General features: G+C 38.7%; 1 protein-coding gene across 8 annotated transcripts in view; it reads left to right on the forward strand.

Annotated features, from left to right (window-relative positions):
• KDM6A (lysine demethylase 6A) overlaps positions 1–23187 on the forward strand; it is a 149998-nt gene that overhangs the window by 58252 nt on the left and 68559 nt on the right. For all 8 annotated transcript variants that reach the window (XM_056506543.1, XM_056506552.1, XM_056506561.1 and 5 more), the window contains exons 5-6: positions 14049–14107; positions 22028–22148. In XM_056506543.1, coding sequence (XP_056362518.1) covers positions 14049–14107; positions 22028–22148 — 180 coding nt within the window. The remainder of the gene's footprint in view (positions 1–14048; positions 14108–22027; positions 22149–23187) is intronic.

Consider the following 23187-nt stretch of genomic DNA (forward strand, 5'->3'; position numbering starts at 1 on the left):
TGGAGTTGTGGTTGTGTGTTCTTAGTCTTACAGCCTGTACATACAAGCTGGGAGATGTGTGTGTTTTGAGATGTTTTGGTGATTGAAGCTCAGGAGCGAGTGCCAGGGCTAGGACTTCATTACATGTCTGGGGCCCAGGGAATCATTGAGGTATTGGAGCAGTGTCTTGAAGCACCAGTTTGTTCTGTGGTGACTCATTGTTCTGGCTGTGAAAAGAAGGTGGTCAAGGATTTTGTAATCGTTGGGAAGAATGTCCCAAATAATCTGCTGTGTGGACAAGGAATTACTCTGTCCTAAGTGGAAAAAAATTTCCTGTCTGCGCTGTGTCAGTCAAGTGTGAGATGAAAAACAATTCATTGGTCTGGGCTATCAAACCCAGCTAAATCCAGAAGCGTTGATTTTTCTCCTGAGGCACTTTGGTAGATTTGGCTTCTAGAAACAGAGAATGAAGGGTAGAGTGGCTGTGTCTGAGAAGGTCACAGATCTCAAAAAGCCAAGTTAAGACAAAATTCTCAAAACAGAAACTCCCACTTCACTTAAATGCAGGTAAATAAGACAGGACTTAAAACAGATTGTTAGCCTGAGGTTTTTTTGGTTTACCAAATAGAATCTGATTTTTAGGCCTGAAAAATATTTGTTGGAGGCCAGACACTTAGTAAAGATACTAAACAGGTTTAAAAGTGCTTGAGAGACATGGTGTGTTAATAAGAGAAACTGAGAAATAGAATGTGGTAGAATTAGATAAGTAATTACCACCTTAAACAATTAAATATGGCCTGGACTGCCTAAAGTGCCTCCTAAAGTGGATGTGTTTGAGTCTAAGAACAGGATCAAATGTAATATTGAAAACATAGTAGAAAGAGAGAAGTAGCACAAAACTTCTTATCCTAAATGCGTCTGCAAGACATCAAACACAAATTGGACCTTCCAGACAATGAATTTGTATTTTCTTCTTTGCCCTGATGTTGATGATGAAGAGACCTTTTTAGGCTCCCTGCCTGCCATGTTCCTGTCTATCACAGCAGGAATTCTATGCCTGTGGTTTATCTCCCAAGGAGTAAATTTTTTATATTTTATGTTGGGACTTCTTTCTAGCAGAGGACTACTTAGGTACCCTTAATTCTTATAATCTTCCTGTGTCAGTGCTTGTTCTCCAGTAGATCTGAGAGACAAATTTCTTCTTTTGTTAAGCAAGTACTGTAAAGAGACTGGTAATTTCCAGGTAGGATGATTATGCCTTCCAATTTTGAGATCTGCTAAGTGACCACAAAGCTGCTCACATCATTGTCTCCGTGGCCTGGAGCTGTCTTTCTTTGAGTGATTTACTTCATCTTTGATATCTGCAATTGCAAAATGGTCCTGAAATTGCTTGATAATAGACAACTGGATTTTATAAGAAAGTGTAAGAAAGCTGTGAAGTATTTTTTAACATGTTACTCTAAATAAGAAGGTGGATTCAGATTACACTGTAATCACATAATCAGAAAAGATGGGAAAGAAAAACCCTACCTTTTTGATCTGAGAAAATAAATGTAATTTGGTATATATTAGACAGTGTCGTGAAAAAGTTGTAAATGTGGAGTTGGTATAATGATTTTAATGATTGGAAGTAAAAGTGAATATTTGTATTTTAAAATAGAATATAAATTTAATATGTTGAATGGTACAGATTTAAAATAGAGAAAAAGATTTTGGAGAATTATGATAGCAAGTTCAGTTTCATATGGCACGTTGATATTTTTAAACAGTAGTATTTGAAAGTATTTCTATCCACCATCTCACAGCTCATGGTCTTGAGGGAATTAGCCTTAGTATCAGAAAAAAACTAGAATATGAAGAACAAATTAAAAGCCCAAACAGTATTTGGTTTAGTAAAGAACAGTATAGAAGCCTGTACTGGAAAGGATGGTTTTATATAAAGGATAAGTATAGTTCGGTGTGACATTTTTCTAGAATCCAGTCATCCTCCTCTCTAAAGCAGAACAGAAGAATGAAATTTCAGGTTAATGATGAAAGCATATCCAAGAGCTGTTTGCAGAGGAGACAGACAGGAGGGAGGGTGAGTCTACACCTACCATGTAGAGAGGTTAAAAAAGGATTCTGCTGACTCTTGCAAGCATAAGGGGGTGTCCAGTCACACCAAGGAGCAGCAATTATAATGTAAAATTAATTTGTGGAACTCAGCAAGGTGTCTTTAAGAGCTTTCTGAGATTTGCAAAAGGATGTTGAATTAGAAGGGGAGGAGGAGAAAATCCCCATTTGATGGCATTGGTTTATTTGCCCTCTTCTTGTCCTCTTGTCTCTCCTTCAGGCTCTCAGCTCAGTTTAGGAATGAACTGCCCCAGAGGAAAAGATTTTAAAGCTACCAGCTTTGAGAGGTTTCTTACCTAGTATGGTGAGGTAGTAAGTCAGAAGTGAAGAAACAATGGTGGATTTAAAAATATTTCAGTTACCAGTCCAGGATGGTCATGTGTTTCCATTTGCAGTTTGTCAGAGTTAATTTTTCAGAAATTAAACTGTTGACAGAAGTAATTAAGTAAAGTCAGGTACAGCGGCAGTGGTAAGAAGAAGAGGGATTAGTGAGGGAGGAAAGCAGCCTGAGCTCTGGGTCAGAGGAGGAAGGAGCTGCAGTGCAGAATAAGCAGACATAGGGAGGGCAGAAGAAGAGTCCTGTCATTTGGCTTATTTGTGTTTTTTGCTTGGTTTGTTTTGCCTTTAGAAAGTGACGGCCCTTAAACTCATTAGTCTATATATTCACAGAGTGGGCTGAAAATTTTACTGAGGTCCAGTTTTCTGTTAAGAAAAGATGATTTGATGGAGTTGAAGTGCTCTGTGGGAATGGTTGGTGGGCTGCCCAGCTGCTTTGCTCTGCTCTTGGCTGCTGGCCATCCAGTCTGCTCCCCCAGCTGCCTGTCATGTGGGCCTGCTGCCTTGGCTCTTGTATCCCATTTTAAGTATTTGTGCATTCTAACAAATAAAACAGCAAATCACCAATTAGAAGACCAATTAGCCATCACTACTTAACCAACTACAGTCTTAATTGGACAATCATTTTCAGTGATAATTGATTGATCCTTAACTAGCAACCATTAATTAATTATCTTGCATTTCAGTTTTTAAAATAAACCTTTAAAAAAATTGACATATTGTTATTTAAATTTTTGATGCATTTGTAAGAATACATAAAATATATACCTCAAAATATGCTATTGGATAGTACTTTTATTCTTTAGATTCTACTGATGAATGTAAAAATAAAGTCAAGACCAAAACAGTTAGTGAGATTTTTTTCCTAAAGCTGATACTCTGAATTTTGTTCCAAATGCAGGATTTTGTTCAGTTTGCAGTTTACAGAACAAACTGTTTCTGTGCTGGAGCTAATGAAGCCTGGGCAATGACGAGCTGGTGTCTGTTGTCCTTTCACACCTCCTGTCCTTCCTTCTCCCACTTAGGCACACACAAACTGAAATTCCTCTGGTTTTCCTAGTGAAGCATCCTGAATGACATCTTGTTTCCTACGGGCTCTCTAAGCAGGAAAAGCACATGCTTGATTTAAAGCTGTGCTACTGGGCTAAGTGTCTTTTCCCAAAGAGGAGAGAGTAATTAAGCTCTGTGTGCTTTCTGAAAGTAGGCCTTGGCTTGGGGGTTCGTTTTCCTGCCCAGGAGGCATTTTCAGTGACATTCCTCCAGTTTTTCATCTTTGAGAAGTCTTGCTTTCTCTGCACCTCATTTGAAAGCAGCTAACAGGTTCAAGAGTTACTCAGCTGGAAAGAACAACATAAAAGCAACAACAGCATTCTTGGGGGACTTGGTTAAAAATTAACCTTTGAATTTTTCCATTAAGCAGGGTTCCAGATTTAGCTGGGTTTTTGTTGCTGCCCAGCATAATGTGGCTTAAGATTTACAGGGAACAACCATAGAGAATTTTTTTGTGTAATTTTTTTTATTATTTTCCTTTGGTTTTTGCTGGTCTGTTTATGTGTATTTGAATCTCTTTATAGTCATTCATGCCTTAGTATATTCAGCTTGTCCACTCCCATTTTCAGTGGAGTGCCTGAGGTAGCTGTGTAATTAATGATAGTAAGGCTTTTTTCCAACACTAGTGATTCTCCAGCAGTGAAAACTGACAGGGAAATAATGGGGCTACTTGTCAACTCAGTGGGATTCCTATCTTTGCTGGAGCGGGTTGGAAAGATGGTGAATCAAGGATAGAAAATTCCATGCTAGTAGTTCTACTTCATGAAATGTTCTGAAGATGATGTATGTAAATGGTGATGATCACTTGCCGTATGAAAGAGAATAAAACATTTCAATAAACTGTCCAGATGTCATAGTCCAAAAAAGATGTTTCAGTAATGTATGTGTGCACACATGAGACAGCATTAGTTTCTGTACTTTGAAAACATTTGTGAGGAGATCTAATAGTTTTGTGAGGTCAGTTTATCTAGATGGGAAAGAGGAAAACTAAATCCGTTAGCAAGTATGAAATAAGAGCAGAACTCAGCAAAGAAAAGCAGAGGTTGGGAAGACCTGCTCAGTGTTTAATTTGCTTGTGCTGATCCATATTTGGGTCCCACCTCAAGAGTATTGTCAAAATAAGGAAGTGCCTCCAGGACATCGTGATGGGGGAATTTCTCTTCCTCAGTCCCCATTTGTTTTTGATATTGACTTTCTCCAAGCTCAGGAATAGTTCATCCTGAATTGAGGGAAGTTGGCTAAAAAGGAAAGGAATCCTGCATGGATGACCAATAGGCTCCTGACAAAAGTCAGGCATAAAAAGGAAGCACACAGGAGCCAGAAGTAAGGATAGATGGCTTTGGAGAAAGAGAGAGAGATCAGCAAAGATTCCAGGGATTGTGTAAGGAAAGCCAAAGCCCACATGGATTTGAATTTAGTGAAGGGCAACAATAGAACGAAGAAAGGAAGATTAGCTCTCAAAAGAGAATCAAGTTTGGGAACATTAAACAAACAAATACCTACTAGTCCATGGGACCTGCTGGGATACATTCCAGCAGCAGTGAGTGCTGAGGGAGCTCATCTCTGTCACTGTGAGACCACTCTCAATTATCCTGTTGAGGTCATGGTGATGGGCAAGGATTCCAAGGCCTGGAATAAAGCAAATTTCCTCCTGTCCTTAAGAATGACAAGAAGGAAGATCCTGGGAGCTACAGGCCAGTCAGCTTCACCTCCATCCTTGCACAGGTGATAGAGCAAATTACCCTGGAAACTGTTTCCAGCACATTCAGGGCAGGCAAGTCACTGGAAGTAATCACCATGAGTATATGAAGGAGAAATAATGCTTGATGAACCTGATAGCTGTTTGCAACATAGTGAGTAACTTGGTGGAGGGGATGAGAGCCACAAATACTGTTTGTGTTTATTTTAGTAAGGCTTTCCACACTGTCTCCTATAATATGCTCAGACAAACTGATGATATACAGACTAGATAAGTGGTCAGTGTGGTAGATTGAAAACTGGCTCACCCAGGTTCAAAGGATTGTGGTCAGCATCTGTCATGGTCAAACCCCAGATGGCAACTTCAGTACCACACAGCCACTTACTCACTACCTCCTTTCCCCCTGGTGGGAAGGGAAGAAGAATTGGGAAAAAAAACAAAGCTTAAAACCATGTGGGCTGAGATAAAAACAGTTTATTTAAAGTGAAACAAATTAAAACACAGCAATACACAGCAATGGTAAGATTAACAATAATGATAATTTTAACAAAAAGGAGAGAGAGAAAGGAAAAACCCAAGAAAAACAAGCACTGAACAATACAATTGCTCACTATGTGCTGATCAGCCCCTCCTGGCCTGCTCCTCTGTGTTTATATACTGGACATGCCTTTGGATGGGATGGGATATCCCCGTGCCCAGTTTGGATCAGCTGTCCCAAGCCTTCTGCCTCCCTGAGACATGGAAAAGTCTTGACTTAGGGCGAGCACCACTCAGAAACAGCTGAAATGTCTGTGTGTTTCCATTATTCCCATCCTAAATCCAAAGCACAGTGCTAAGAAGAAAATGAACTGTATTCCAGCCAAAACCAGGACATATCACAAAGTCCAGCTGGAGGCCAGCCATTAGTGGTTTACCCCATGGTTGAGAGTGGGACCAGTGCTCTTTAGCACCTTGGGTTAATGACCTGTGCTGCAGGCTAGAGTGCACCTCCAGCAGGGCTACAGACAGTACAGACTGGGAAGAGAGGACACAGCTGTGCAGAGGGAGCTGAGCAGCCCCTGGTGTTTGACAGAGCCAAGTCCTTTGTCGCTGGAGGAACAGCCCAGTGCCCCAGCACGGGCTGGAGGCTGGGAGCAGCTTAGCAGGAAAGGCCCTGGGGGTCCCTGGTGCATGAGGTGACCATGAACCAGCCAAGGAACAGAGTGACCTCCAAGTTGGGGGATGAACTTTCCTCTCTGCTGAGCCTTGCTGAGCTGCGTGTGGAGTTCTGGATTCCCAAGTAGATTAGAGTGGGGAGATAGGGGAGCAAGTCCAGTGAAGGGCCCTGAGGCTGTGTAAGGACATGAAACATTTCATCTCATCTCTCATGCAGGGACTGGGGGCTGAGAGAGCTGGGTTGTTCAGCCTGGAGAAGAGAAGGCTCAGGGGTGTCCTAACCCAGTTTTACAAATAAACAGAGCCAGAATCTTCCTGGTGGTGCCCAGTCAAAGAAGGAAAAGCAGCAGGCACAAATAGAAAACACAAAATTCCTATTAAACGCATGAAAATGTATTTATTTTTTTAATTGCAAAGGTGATTGAACAGTGGAGAAGATTTCCTGGAGACTTTGTGGGGCCTGTGTCCTTGGAGGCAGTCAAATCCAAAGGGACATCATCCTTGGAATGTTCTAGTTGTCCCTTCCTTGAGAAGAGTGTTGGACTATGTGATCTCCAGAGACATTGTCTGTTTTTGTGCAAACATTGGATAAACTGGTTTAGTTACAAAGCATCCGGTGTCAAGCATAGCTTTTTGTTTGGAGTTAGAGGGGTGTTTTTTCGTAAAGTCCTGTATCATACAAAATAAATTAGAAGCTTTGTGATTGTTAGCAGCATTCAGGGAATCTGTAGGGAGAGTATTAAATTTGGTTAGATGAATCATCTGTATAAAATGTCTGTCAAGGTGAATTTAATCCTCTGTGTTGCACAACACCTTTGCTCACTTGATTCATGTCAGAAAAATTCTGTTTCCTGTTAAAATACTTAAATTATTGAGAATATTCATACCAAGTGAAAAACGAAGATGTTTACATCAGGTGAAATATTTTAAGGCACATAAGTCAGATGCCCATAGCAATGATCACAATTCAGACACTTGCTGGCTGTTTGCTTTTGTGACAAACTTGGAGGTACACTAGTTGATCAGAAGTGCCTTTTGCCAGTGGACCTAGGTTTATTTAAGGATAAATACGTGATTTGCAAAACTGCATATATTCCATCATCAGTGAAGAGGATTTAAGTTACTTAATGTTGTTTTGTCAGCTTGTCATTTTCATAGGACAGTACTCCCTACAAAGTAGTTGTAACACGGTGTATTTATTCAGGAGGGTTTGAAATAATGAATGTCTGTTGAATTAATTACTGTATGTGGGTTTCAGTAATTTTCCAGTAGTCTTGTCTTGATGTACCTGTCCTTCCCTCTGTGTCAGGATAGTTTACAGATTGTGCTGGAAAGCCTCTTGAAAGAAAACACTTCAGCTTGTTCACACAGGTCTTGCCATGTGTGTTTTAGTCCACGAGTAAAAATGAGGGGACAGAAGTGTTTTGGTGGGGCAGCCGTGTTCCCAGGAAGTTGAAAGAGTAGTTTCCATTCAGAGGGGAGCTGCAGGGAATGTGGAAATGTAGCACTGCTGGATAATTGCAAAGGATAAATGTGCTGTCCTTCCTAAAGAGGAGATGAGTAGGATGGCCAAGACAGCATAGTAGTTTCAGAGATAGGTACTACTTATGAAGAGAAAAAGCCTCATAATTTGTAGATGGTGTGAAATTTTTATTTTATTTCTATTTGTTTTTATTTCTCTTTAATTTCTAGGAATAATTTTTCTGTCATATGAAAAAAGTACTTTTTATGAATTAAGAAAGAATTCTTCTGGAAGTAGTAGGTGTATTTTGGCAGTATTTACTCTCAGAAAAGATCTTTTTTAAGAAAATGAGGAATTACTTTGTAGCCATTTACCAAGATATTGCATATGACAGAATATTTGTCATAGGAATAATGACTTTTATATTTTAATTGCTTTCACATGGCTACTGGAATGCAGACACATGCCCAGAAACAAATTTTGGAATATTGTGATCATTGCTCAAGAGCCAGAGTCATGTAAGCATGTCAGAGATAGCTGTATTTAAAAATCCTGTATGAATATAGTGATTTTTCAGGTAACATAAAACTTCTTGAAGACCTTGAAAAAGACAAAACTAATGATCCAAATTTGTAATAAACACAGGAGTCTTAGTATTTTTGCAGGAGATTGGAACTTACAGCACATGTAGATAGGTAGCTCTCTTTTTCATGTTTATACAAATCTAAACAAATTTTATTTGAACCCTCCCCTTTTTTCTCCTGAGCACGTAGAATCTCTGTGCTAGAGCCTGTCAGCTCCCAAAGGCCTGGAGCTGTTTGTGCACATGGGCCTAAGTGGAATTTTTTATTTGGTACAGACTCTCTAGGGAGCTGTTTCTATGTGTTGAGTAGTGTCAGGAGAAAGAATTAAGCACCATAGTGTCAAAACTTCATCTTTTTTTTTTTAATGTTTTTTTTTTAAATTACAGTAAAGAAATAAACATATTCACACGTTTAAGCACAAAAACTGTTCTTTTGCTTTGAACAGGTGGCCAGCAGACCCTGTGACCACGGGATGTGACATAAACTGTAAAACCTTGTTTTCCTGGTTGGGTTTTCTGAGGAGCAGTGGCTGCCTGCCCATGTGTGTGTTGTGCAGCCTGGTGATGGGCTGGGCTCAGGACTCCACTGGCTCTGGGACAGCTCAGGAAGGGACAGTCAGACCCTGCTGGAGGCAATTAAATATGTAATCAAGGATTTGTTGATTCCTCTCAGTAGTAAGCAAGTGAGAACAGTCACTGATCTCTCATAAGGGTACTGAATGTAATCTTTTTTTTCCATAGTGTTTTTCACTATGGAAAAAGGCTTCCACTTACCAACTGCATGGGAACTTCTTTTTCTCCTGTTTTGGTTGTTATATAGTATGGGGTACTCTAATTTCTGCCTAAATATCAACTTTCTAATTGAATGAAATGTTTATTTTAGCTACATCTACATAGTCAGAGTCACAGAATAAGTCAGGGTTGGAGGATCTCTGAAGATCATCCAGTCCAATCCCCTGCCAAGGCAGGGTCACCCAGAGCAGTGACCCAGGAATGTGTCCAGGTGGGTCTGGAATGTCTCCAGAGAGGGAAACTCCACACCCTCCCTGGACAGCTGTTCCAGAGTTCAGCCACCCTCCATGGAAGAAGTTTTTCCTTGTGTTGAGGTGAAACTTCTCATGTTTTAGTTTATTCCCATTGTTCCTTGTCCTGTTTCTGGGCACCATAGAAAAGAGTCTGGTACCATCCTATTGGCACCCACCTTGGAGATATTTATATGCATGGAAAGAAGAACTGGTGCATTTGCTGTGTGTATCACTGGTTAAGGACCTGCATGAAGGAGGATGGCAGGAGGCTGTGATGTTATCTCATGATTTTATCCACCTTGCACTGACCCATAGATGTTGCTCTCTCTCAAGCAAAATATTTACATGTGACTTTGGAGGTTTGAGAAGTTCTTGTAGGTTTGATAGACATTTTGGTGGGAGCAGTGTAGGCTTAAAGAGCTTTTCCTTGTGTGCCAGTATTTTACTTGTGCTAATGCTGTTGTTAATGGGGATCCACAAATGAACTTGCCTGAGAAACTGATCCAGTTAAAAAATACTTTTTTTTTTAAATCCTAGATACTAATAATTCAGATCACTTCTGGCATCCAGCTGGCTGTAGTACTCTAAAAATGATTGCATCAGCACAAATGAGAGAGGCAGTGGAATGTTTATGAATCAGCTGTGCTGGGAACTATGGCAAAAACTGTTCCTTTTCATTTTTAAATTGCAAGGACCTGGCTGGATGCTGCCCTGAGACTGCTTTGAGTTTTTGATGTTTTTTTCTACTTTCTGACTTTCTAGATGCCCGTTAAACAGATTTTGATCTGCAGGCATAACTTCTAAGTTAATTCCTATGTTTATAAAACAGCACTTTGGGGTCTGTAACAGGGTCTCAGATAAGAGATAAAAACATCTGGACCCAGATGTGGCAGCCAGATATCGGTAGAGTGAGTCTAAGATGGCTGTTTGTGGTTTGAATGTGGGGGTGGCCTCTTTTTGGCCAGGACAGGTGCATTTTTGGGCCCCTGTGCTTGTAGATAAGTGTCACTGGTGGGCTGGGCTGATGTATTTCTGTATTTCTGAGATCTGCTGGCTGCACCCTTGAAAGGTGGAGAAAAATGCTTTATGTGGACTTGGCCTGAAATGCCTCAAGGACAGAACACGTGGAGCTTTGGGGATGTGTTTCCATCTTCTGCTTCAAAGAGATTATAAACCAGTTATTTGAGTTTCGATAGAAGGCCTGACTGGTGGGTGGGGTCTTTCTCATTGGTGATTTTTTTTTTCCTTGATTGCTTAAAACAAACAAGACCAGAAAGTCTTCAATGTGTTTGCATAAAAAGATGCATACAAATACATTTTTGCCTTCTGAGTTACCTGTTGACAAAATGTGTGTGCCACATTCTTTTAGAAAATAAAATTGGAATATTGCTCAGCATTAAATAGTGCGTGTAAGTAGCAGAATGCACAATATCAACTTGACAATTTCCTTAAATTACATAAGCCTGGAAAATGAAAAGAGGTATTTGAGCCATCTAGTGGTTGGTATGAAACATTTTAACATTTTTTGATAGTTCATAGAAAATGTAAATTATATCAGCTTGGAAATAGCATTTCTGATTTATCTCTATTTTGTAGTATGGCTGTAGAATGAAAAAATCCAAGCATTCAGCTTCAGATTTGAGGCAGAGTCTGTTTGGGTTTGTATCCTTTTTTCACTCGAGAGTCTAGTGAAAAAAGATATCTGATAACATAAAAATTGAATTAGAAGTTAGTAGCCAAAGAATGCATTTTGCTGGTATGAGATCTTCATAAATTTTGAGGGTTGTTAGAAAGTTCAAGGGAAGGACTGTAATAAGATAATTTTGTTTTCTGCTTTTCGCTGAAAAATGTTTGGAGAGAAAACGAGGCCTTAAATTCTCCCTCAACAGCTATTTATAGCAGGGACTAAATCACAGGAGTAATCTTTGCTGGAACACATGGAATGGTATTCTTTGGGAGAAGCTTGTCAAAACTAATAGAGAAAACTGATTTCTTAAGATGGGATGTATTCCTGGTAAACAAAATCTTGTGATTTTAGGAAGGAGATTTTGTAGATGAAGATTTGGGTAATGATCCCACTTGGTCCTGATCTGCATTGAGCTGTGGTGGCATTTCATGTTGGCTGTCACCAGTAGGAGCTTGAGTGCAGGTTGAACTCGATGGGAGTAATGAAAGCAAAAGTGATGAACTTTGTGTGTCTCACTTTGAGTTCTTAGTGGGAAAGTACTGCATACATTGGGACACTGTGGTGTCTTCCAACCCTTGTGAGTCCTGGACGTGTGCAAATGCAGTTTAAAAGATACTTTTAAATCTTAGCTTATTAGATATTAACCTTATCAACAAACATTACCAATTAATATTATCAGCAGTTGATACATGGTGATACATATGGTTAGAACTAGAGTATTTCAGAACAAATAAATTCATTCTCCATACTGACATTTCAGAATTTGCACCTTTACATTTGAAGTGAAGTGTTACAGGTACAAAAATGAAATGTGTTTTTTTATTGAGAGCGGCAGCTTAAGATGTTTTTAAGGTGGGTCTCAAAAGACTTAAGGCCAAAAGAGAATGAGAGAAAAATGGGAAAACCAGGCACAGAACAAAGGACATTTGTAGTGCTGTGAGGACCATCTTAAGGTTTTATGTGGACTTGATACATAAAATACATTCTGACAGGTCACTTGCATTTTAGTTTTGTTGTGCCTTGAAAGTTGGTTGTTGTTAACCCTAAGCATCAAAATATCAGGGAGATTTTTCTGACTCTCTAACTTCATTGGACTGTGAATTCTAGTAGGTTTCATAAGAGGAAGTAAAATTCCTTGTGAATTGAAGAGTTTTTAGTTGTCTGGCAATTTTTGTTTGAATTTTGCAGTGTGGCGATGAAGGATTTTTGTGATCACTGTTCTCAATCTGTACAATGATCTAAATTTTACTGAGATTTGAAATATCAGAGGGGACACTGGACAGTCCTCTGTCTGAAAAATGAGCTGGCTAGAGGATAGTGAAGGCTTCTGGCAGGCTGTATTTTTTAGGCTTCCATGTTGCACATGTGAAAATCTATTTTACTTCTTCATCTAAAAGGACTTTTCAGTCAGGGCATTATGTGTGCTCAGCTTTTGAGCCTGCCTTCTTCCTGATCTTCCTGTTGCCAGAGCACACTTAGAACATGTAAAAAACATGGGGTACAGAATTGGAGATCTTTCATCTTTACAATGTCCATGATGTGCTTTTGTTCAATTAAACAGGAATGTGGGTTTACAGTAGTATTAAAGTGTCTTCTGCTGTTGTTTATGAACTTCCTTCTCCAGTCCTCCCATTATACCTTCCTGTGCCCTGATTGCTGTAGTATCTGGTCATAGCACAGCATTTTCCTGGAAGCTGTCCCTTGCTGAAGCTACCATCCAGCTGCATTCAGGAAAGGATCTTTGACATTTCCCTTGGTTTTAATTTGCATTTAGAAGATGCAAATGAGGGATAATGAAATTGTCATACTGGATCCTGTTTCTGATGAATACTGCTCTTTGAATTGTCTTCTGGTTAGCAGTTATTTTGTAGGGAAAACTTGATTATAACTTTTATATTTGGATTGGATTTAAGTCATAATTAGTATTCCTTTTATAGAATCCTTAGAAATTTGACTTTTTAAAGAACTGCATGTAAGTGGCAGAAAAATTATTTTGAAGTGCAGTCTTTGACAATTGAAATTCCAGCTCTTGTCCATGTGTCAGAGCTTTGGGATGCATACCTGGTCTCTCTGAATCAGAATTATATATGAGAAAAGCTTAAAAATGTGTCTTAGACAGCATGTGCAATGTCTCCTGTAAATAATGGAATTGTTCTGCTCAATAAAAAACAAATGTGCTGTGGCATAACTGTGCAAAAAAAAAGCAATTTGTTTATGTTTTTTAATTTAGGAATTATGTAATAATTATTTGTGGAACTGGATAGTTAAACATTCATTAAATATTGTTAGTAACTTCATTTTAGAAGTAAGTCATAGTTTATATGAAAAGGAAATGGAGGGAGAATGGGTTTCCAGGAGGGGATTGGTTTTTGTTGGTTTGGTTTTTACCTTTTGCAAACAGGGGGGAAGGAAGTAGAAAGTGGCTTAATGATGAAGAAATATGATTGTGATAGATTTGAAGTTGTTGGTCTATATTTTTTGGTATTCAGAAAAGTGAAATCTCCTTAAGCATATTTTCAGATTTTTTAATTAGTGTTCTACATTAGACACTGAAATTAGAGTGTGTGGCTTTGTTTTCTTTTATAAAGAGTATAAATTATTGTGACTGTGAAATAGTGTTTGGTCATAAACTATTTTTTTTCATTCTATTAAATTGCCAAAGATTTCTACTCCATCCTTTCCTTCCTTGCTGTTGTACAAATACAACAGAGCACATCAGTTTCTCTGACGTAAAAGTACTTGAATATTGTGGTTTCTCTTCTGCCAAAATAGCCTCTTTTGTGTGACCGTGGGTTTTTTTTTTTAGTGTCTATCTTTTCATTGTTTCTTTTTGGCTCTTCCTGTTCAAGGCGATTTTTAAATATATTGGTCCTATAATGGAAGTAGAATATCAAAGGATGGATAAAATACTGGAAACTTGCTCTTATCTGGGTTTTAAACATTGTTTCTTTCCTTTACAGAATGCTGCCTTTTTATATGGCCTTGGTTTGGTCTACTTCCATTACAATGCCTTTCAATGGTAAGTTGGAATAAGCTGACAGTGTCAGTATTGTGTGCTGTCCCATCAGTGTGTGATTGTTTCACCCTCATTCAGTGTGAGTGTAAAATAGTTTAATTTTGATTTTATTACAGATATGATGTTTGCAGGTGTTACTGTCCTGGGTCAGTATCTTTCTTACTGTAACATGCTTGGGGCAGCCAACAGTTGTATGCAAAGGAAAGCACTTGAGGAGAAGAATTTGCACTCTCTTTAACACGTTTCAGCAGTGGGGATGGAGCAGAATGACTCAACAGGCTTTTGGGAATCATTACTGATAATCTGTGGTCTGGGTTTGTTGGAAAGCCTGTTATAAAAAAACTTCTTGGAAGAGAGGTGGTAAATGGGGCTTGTTTTCATTTTGCTTGGTAGGCAGAAATTCTGACAGAGCTGCATTAGATGAGGGGTTTGGAGGTGAGAAGCAATAGGCTCAGATGGAATCAGTGTTTCAAGCTGATGTAAAAACTCAGGGTTAAAAGAGTTGTCATTTCTGTCAGGGCTTTTGTTGAGGGTTGGGGGAGGGTTGGGTTTCAGTTGGGATTTTGGTTTAACTTTATCAGTGATGAGAGTGGTGAATGGAATGGACTCGGTCACTGGGGTTCTGTTGAAAGGTCCTCAGACTTCTATTGGTGTTTAATCCTGTGGACATAGAGCTAATTCATGGAGAAAAAGTCAGAAAGGTGCAGTGTTTAGGTCAGTGCTTTTTTACACTCAGTATGGAGACTGTTAGTACAGTAAGTGTGACTTCACTGCTTGATGGATTTACTGAGAGTTCCATTGTGTTACTAAGCTAAGCCTGATTGCAGTTAAGGAGGCAGTGAGTGCCACCGACTTCATTGTTGGGAACAATGAAGCAGGATTTCTCCCCCACCTCTCCTTAAATTGTTTCTGTGTATCTCTAAGGCAAAAGATTTATGCTTTCCTCAGGATAATGTACATAAACTTTTATTCTTCAAGTGAAAATAAGTTGGTTAAATCGTGAGCTCAGAACATGGATGATTTTATCTTACAGCTTGCTGCTTTCTTTATTGATAGTGGTGAAATGAATACCATTCATTTGTTGTATTGTACAGGGCATGCTATTCTGTTGCATTCTAATTAACAAGAGAAGAATAGAAAAGTTTTCAGAAGGCCTGAGAATCCAGTGTTTTAAGATTGTGATGAGACTTCTTAGAATTTTACAAAGTCTCAGAACGTTCTAGTTGTTCCTCAGTCTTGTCTTCATCATTTAACTTTCAAAAGTATTTTGTGCACCATGTCTTACAAGCTGTATCTTGTTACAGTTTGCACTGTGGAAATGGTAGATAAACTGTAAGATAAATAAGACAAAGCAGTTAGAGTAATTAATTTTTTGAAAAGCCACCTGTTCAACATAGACTTTGCCATCAGCAATCATGCTGTTTAGTATTTATAAATTAGAGCTTTGGATTAATTTAGGTTTTTCTTCACTTGTTGACAATATGAGTGTAAGCTGATGTCCCAGCTTACAGAACTGCACGTAGAGTTTATATTAAGGTTGAGTAGAATAATTGTATTTTCCATTTCATTCATACAATAAAGTTATCTACAGTGTGGTGCTAAGGACATTGTGTATCATTAAAGTATTGGATAGAAGTTTTAGAGGAAAAAAATCCCATGTAGGTAAAATCTTATACTTTTGTGTGCAGTTCTGATTTTTAATCCCTTTGAGGGTTCAGGTGTGACAAAATAACAATATACTTGGAGATGATAGCAAGTCATTTACAATAGGTGTTCTTCTTTGAAGACCTTAATCCTCCACAGAACTCTCACAGATTGCCAGGAGAGTCCTCTTTCAGAGTGAAATGCCAGTCTGTCTTCCTGCTGCATTTATTCAATCTGTTTATGCTCATAGAGGACATGGATCTTGATATTTCTGGCAGGCAGAGGAAGACTGTTCAAGTATTCAAGACTGTTTAAGGTGGTTTATTTATTCTGATTCATCCCTGAACTTTTTTTTTTTAACACCACTGCTTCAGATATTTAGAGATTTTAACAAGAAGGAAGTACATAGTCCTCCTAAAAGGAAGAGATGAGAAGTAGTTGAGGTTTTTTTCTTGTCTCATATAAACAGGGATAATAAAAAAAGCAAGTGGGAATAAGATCAGCTTTAGAATTACTGTTCATGTGTTTTATATTGTTTTTAAAGTTTTCCAGCTTTCATAAAAGGGTGTGTTGGGTTGGCTTCAAGACTAATAATGCAGTTCACTGTAATTCAATATTGTGCATATTTTTATAAACTAAAGCAGCATTGCAGCATTATCTTAAATGCAAATCTTAGCTGTTGCATCATTTTACGTTGGTGATTTTGTTTAACTGTTCATGTAATAATTAGAAGTCCTCAACATACATATGAACGTTGCAATAGTGTGATCAGGCCAAACCTATTTCACACAATTATTATAGTAAGATGTGCCATAAGGTATTATCTCCATAAATTGAATCAACTACAGTAAAAAACAGGTCTTAAGGATGTGAAATTTTGGTACTCCCTTCTTCTACATCATTTATCATCAAACAGTAAGTGGTTGGTTCAATTTTACTGTTTCCCTGTTTCTCAGAGTAGAAAACCAGTAGAATGAGATCTTCACATAACTTTAATAATTTCGTGCCCTCATAAGATTGAACATTATTAAAGAACTTCAACAGTTAGTCCAAGGTAACCTTCATTTCTGTGAAATGCCTGCACTCAGGTGTAGTGGCTTGGATACCAAGTTTTTTCTCCCCTTCAGTGAGGATTCTGAACCTGACTGCTTTATCATCTGCTGATCCCACTGACTTCCATCAGGATGAAAAGATGGAGCCCAGGCTCTGGCCTTGTGTCCTGAAATGGATTTTCACACCCTGTGGATCCCAGTGTACTAACTGTGGTGCTCCAAGGCCAGCCTGCAGTGTTTCCAGTGACCTTACAAATTGCTGGACAATGTCTGTGAGAAAGGCTCTGGATTCCTCAGAAACACCTGACAGGAGACTGAGATCAGTCACCCTTGTGGCCCCATTTGGGCTCTTTGCACTGAGGCTCCTCAGTTTAGGGATTCCTTTCCAGCTGTAGAAGCTGAATGTAATGGAAAACTCAGTCCTTCAGCCCTGACCCTGAAAAAAGCTAAAGACCTGCAAGAGGTGATCCAGACCCTGTTCCTCACCTCCATCATGACTAAAGACTGCTGTGGAAAACCAGTAATTCCTGAGTGGAACTCCCTGACCCCTCTGCTCCCTGATCCTTCCCAAAGCAGAAGCACTGTCATCATCTGTTCAGACTGGGTTCCTCCACACAGAGGGTCAAGTATGTAGGGGGGTGTGTAGGAATACACACTGCCAAGTGGAGACCTCTAAGAATTTAAACACATAGTCTGTTGATTCTGCTTTCTCAAATATTTCTCAGGTTTCAGGTGGCTGGGTCAAATATATATGTATTTTTGAGGTGTGTAAAATGGGATTGTACATGTAGAGTACACATGCTCATAGCAATTAACCAGTAACAAAGTGGGTAGTTAACTTTGTTTTTGCTATCTTATCTTGCTGTGATTTCATAGCAAACTACTCTTGGATTGTTGAGAACTCTGCTAATGCTATGAGAAAAACTACATCCAGCTGCTGTTCTAGAGAAATGTTTAAAGACGTTGCTGCTCAAAATATTTTGCCATTCAGCTGTTGCAGTCCTCTGGACAGAAGAGTTGTAGCTAAAGACTGTAAAAGTGTTTCATAAACTGCAATTTCCTGACTGCTGCTATGTATGTACATTTTGTTTATGTTCAAACCATGATCATGAGTTTCAAATAGAAATTTGTCTATGATAGCCTCACTTTCCTTAGTGACACTGTGAAATGATGTGAGGTGGTCAGAAAATTGAAGGAGGGGAAGAATTAAAAAAAAGAAAGTTTCACTCCAACTGCACCAAATGACATATTAGAATAATGTTCAGTTCTTTTATTTTGTATGTTCACTCTGATGTTCATGGGTTTTATTTGAGACGTACAAAAGTGATAACTTCTGAATAGTTAAGTTGATGTTCTTTTATTATATTCTTTTGCCTGGTAAAAAATCAATTTTATTCATAGTCTATTCAAGCAAAACCATCCAATAAAAGTCTTGCGAGAGTTCACTAAATGCTTAATATAATCATCTATTAATTATTATTCACCTGGCTTCTTCACTTTTATAATGGTAGGCATTGTTGTATAGATTAGTGGGTGGGACAATAACTGCAGTATTGATTCTGGCAGTCTTGGTTTGGAGATGTCATTTTTATTTTTACTGATTTGCTCTAGCAATGCTGTGTAAAATGAAAGGGGTTTTTATTCTTGGTAGTGTCTTCCAGTCCTGCTTTCCCATTTTGTTAAGTGTTAGAATAGCCTTTCCTGCCTGTTAAGAGAAATGACCACATTCTTGGAGAAAATCCTTATTTATTTTCAATAAATTCTAATAGACTCACCCAACATTGTGTCTCACCACACAGGTGTCAGTATCATCAGAGAACAAAAGGAAAGTTGTTTCTTGCTGGATTCAGATGACTGTAATTTATTTCTGCTGTTTGAGAGCTCCTGGCCTTTCATTTCATAATTTTTCCTTTGGACTGCTGTGTGTTTAGTCTGCTGAAGGAGTGAGATGAGAAGTTCTGTCTGTGCATGAAGGGCAGTTCATTAGTGGAGGAGACTCCCAACTGACTTGAGGAAGGCTCTGTGCCATCACCCCTGAAGGGAGCTGTTGGGTTACATCTGTACTTCTGGTTTTGGTCAAGCCATACAAGAGCTTTGAGGGAAAACATCTGGATAACTTGGATGCCTTGGATCCTCCAGACCTGCATCTTTCTGGGCTTGGACAGAGAACAGAAATGGGATTAGAGATGTTTGAGAGTAAACAAAGAATCAAGTGACTCCTGCTGTGTCTGGAAGGCCCCACTTGGAACAGGGCTCAGTGGTGCTGCAGATGTTCTCATGTTTGATAGTATGGGAATGAGTCTGGAGTTCTGGGCATGGCAGTGGGGAACACAGAGGTTTTTGCTCTAGTCCATGTTCTTGGCATGTCCTGTCATTGTGAGCACGTTGTTATTTTGTTTAAATGTTTCCTGCAGGCAAAATTGCATCAATATTAATCAGCTGTGATGTAAAATTGCTTGTCTGTCTGTAAGAGTTAATAAGTTAATGTCTTTTCAGAGCTTGAGTATTTCATTCTATAAAAATTCTACTGAGAATTTTAATGAGGTTGTAGTTATTGAATTAGGCATGAGTACCTACCACTGGTAAAAAATGTTGAAAATGCTCTTTCAGATCACTTCATTGGGGAAATTTTGATGATGGCCCTTTTCACAGTGGTGGAAGTAGTTTGTATTTTTTGTTATTCATGCTTGTCATCCTGGCAAAACTACAAATTGTAAAACCAGTATGGAATTGATGCTAGATTTAAGTAGAAGGTAAAAATATGATTTTTAGTTAGTTTAGTCAGTGCAGAGGTAAACCTTACTCAAAGCTTGGAGAGGCTCTCTGTGACCAGCAGTTTCTGATGAGCTAAATGTGACAGTCTTTCGTGTTGTCTACTGATGATAATTTATGGATTAAGTGTTGTGCTCCTCTGAAAGACTGGGGTAGGCAACATTCTTGGGTTTTTTTGAATGAAGGACAGTATACATTCAAACTAAATTAGAAAACTGTCCTGGAAAGTTTGATATTATATTGTGTCTTTGTTTTTACTCCATTGCTCAACAGTGGCAATGATTAATATTTCCTGCTCAGTAAGCAAGAGACTTAAAGAAATATTTCTGTTGCACTCAAATTCTCTTAAACTTTTTTAGAAATTCACTTTTTGATATCTTTTTAATGGAGACATGACATAGGGAAATATGGAAATACTATTTTCTGACCAAGAAAGGATGGCTAAATGAGGAACATGAAGTTTACAGTGTTAGTGTGGTCACACTGTGTAATGTGCTATAGAACTGCTATGTCTTTATTCCTGATTCTTGTCTTCACTTTGGAATCATAGACAGTGGTTTTCTTCCTTTTTGGGACTTAGGATATTGTCTTTGAACAAGATACAGGTGATGAATTTTAAATACCAGTGGCTAACATACTTAGTGCCCATATTAGAGTTAAGACAAGAAATGCAAACACACTGTAATAGAATCTATCTTCTGGTATAGCAAAAGCCTAGCTTAAAGTATATGCTTATATTTAGCCAAGTCTTTGACCTTTCAGTTTGATCACTGGTTTTGTAGATGATGAAGATGAGCATACTGTTATGAGACAAGGATCTTGGTTTGTTATGAATTCAGTATAGATTTGAAGTGTGTGATTCACCACCACCATGGGATTTCAGGGAAATTTAGATGAGATGTGAGAGAGCTTAGCTCTGGTGAAGGTTTGTCCCTTCAGCACTTCACTTGCTCATTTTCTGTGTGCTGGCAGAAAAGTAGGGTACTGGGCAAGGAGAGCCTTCCTGAAGGATTGTGATAGAGGAAGCTTCAGTTCCACAATAAAAATTTAATAGTTTTTAAAGCGTATCTGCTCCTGAGTTCTATTTAGAGAAGTCACATAATGCTTCAGGTACATACAATTGCATTATGTAGAGGAAGTTCTGTGCCTTTGGTTTGCTTTGCCATTGATGAGAAAAGACCTGTAAGAATTTTAGAGTGGAAGTGTTTTTGCTGAAGGATTCAAAAATGATAATTTATGTGTGTTGTGAGTAAAAAAGTCTGTGAAAAATATTGGTTGAATTTTGCATTGCATCTGCTAACAAACCTTTTGTCCTTATAAATAATACTACACTAGGGGAGTAGGAATTAAATCAATGTGCCTAAGGGGAGTGATTTTAAGCACTGTAGTTAATCCCTATCCATGTCCCTGTGCTGCTCCACCGAGGGCCCAGTTCCCTGCATAGATGCCCTGTCACCTGCCCACTTGGCACAGACCTGGGGGATTTCCTGGGCCAGCAGACAGGATTGTGTTCTGGCCTGGGGGCTCATATCTACCCTCTGTGAGGCTGGTTCTGACTTCTCTTGTTGTGTGACCAGTGGTGTATGGGAAGGGATTTTGTTTCAACCTGTCATTGGATTTCAGGCAACAGTGATACAGCTTCTTTCTTAATTCTTCTGTGATTTTAATTCTATTATCTTTTAGTTGCATTGCAGCTGTCCTAGTTTTTTTGCAATGGCCTGAGAGGCAAAGCAGTCCTGTTTAGAGTCACTTTGTTTCTGCTCCAAGATGGAGTTGTTGGATGGCATTTCTGTTTTGTCTGGTACAATGCCATCATGAACAGGGACAAGTGAGAGAGGATTTGAAGGTGAGGAAATAGAATCAGAGTCATCTTCACAAATCATGGAGATATAAAGAAAAGTTACTCTGTGAGGAGCTGGCAGGTTTTTTATATCTGCATTTGGGAGTAATGGGGCAACTGGTATTATTTGAGTCCTTGCAGTGGTGCTGGGAAAGGGAAGAGAAAGTGGAAGAAGGAGCAGGTAGGTGCAGTGGGGGAAGATGTGTGTGATCTCTCCAAGGCTGCCTGTTCTGCTGCTGCTTGGGGGGCTGCACTGTGGGATTCTAAAGCAACCTGGCTGTTGTAAGTGAACTTGCACTAATTTTGTAACTAATTTCTGAGGCATCCTCTCTAAAATATCAGATACGTTAGTGTATTTCATGCAGCAAATTAGTTCCTCTAAATTAATAGAAAAGATTAGACTTTCAAATACACGAGGATACCTGGAGTTCAAAATTACCCAATCCTTGAAGAATCAAAAGCCATGCACCAGACACGTTACACATTTTTGATTATTTTGATTTGTTCTTCTGTAACAGTATTTTCTGAACCACTTTGTTAGCCATATTAAAAACATTGATTATAGAGTAATACTTCAGTAAAAATTAATTTTTTTAATCTGTGTTTTTCTTTCAGGGCAATTAAAGCATTTCAGGAGGCGCTTTATGTTGATCCCAGCTTTTGTCGAGCCAAGGAAATTCATTTGCGACTTGGGCTTATGTTCAAAGTGAACACAGACTATGAGTCTAGTTTAAAGGTAGGTTTAAGTCCTTTCAAATTGAATTAACATTTCTTACAAGTTGTGTGTTGCATCTTAAAGCTGCAAGGAATACATAAGCACAGAGCAGTCACAGACCACCTGCTATAGAAATTGAAGTGCTTTAATGTGGAGTATCTTAGGCTAAACAGAAGAAGGATGTGTTTGAGATGCTACTCTCCTGATGAAAAATTTGGTGTAGGGCTCTTTTTAAAATAGTGAACCTTGGGAGAGGCTGAGGTTGAGGAAAGCTAAGGGGAAAAAAAGAGCAGCTTGGATGATTTGATTTTTTATTTTTGTATTTCTTTTTATTCTCCCTAGATTCCCTGTGGTAAACTGGAAGTTCTTGAAATTAGTAAACTAAAAGTTTTTATGCAAAATGCTGTCTTTTTTTTATATAATTGTTACTTTTCTAGCAGTTAATTATTCTTTCATTTCCTGGCTTGAGCGTCAGCTTCTAAGGCAGCAGTTTCTGGCTAGTCAGTTGGAAATGGTTTATGGTACCATTGTGCTTTGTTTCTTCAGTACTTCTTCGAATTCCTTACTATTTACATTCTTTTCTGGTCTCTGATTTTAATCTGTCATTTAATCTCCTTCCATTCAGCACATTTGCCCATGTTTTTCCCCTTTCCATTTTCTATTTTACCCACATGTCCTTTCCTTCCTGGCCTCTAAATTTAGCTGTTACATGCCTTGGAAAAAGGAAGTGTTCTTTTAACAGAGTTGCATGTGATGGGAAATACACCTGCAGGGCTGAGAATTTTGTAATTAAGTGTAATTCATAAACACATTTCTGCATATCAGTCTTTCCTGAAAATTACTGAAACAGTAAATGCTTGGTTTTCAAGAATCTTACTGCTTCCTTTTCTTGGAAGAATCGCATTGTCCAAGATTTGAAAGAGTAGAGTGTTACTGTCAATTTTTCCTTTCAGTTTTTGTGGTAGAGGGAAGCAGTTCTCTCCCCAGGCTTCCCTTTCCATCTAGACCCCAACATTTCACCTACAGATATTGGTGGAATTGGAAATGGTGCAGGAGTAGA

The sequence above is a fragment of the Oenanthe melanoleuca genome, chromosome 1 (assembly GCF_029582105.1).
Source record: "Oenanthe melanoleuca isolate GR-GAL-2019-014 chromosome 1, OMel1.0, whole genome shotgun sequence".
In the NCBI taxonomy this organism is placed as follows: domain Eukaryota; kingdom Metazoa; phylum Chordata; class Aves; order Passeriformes; family Muscicapidae; genus Oenanthe; species Oenanthe melanoleuca.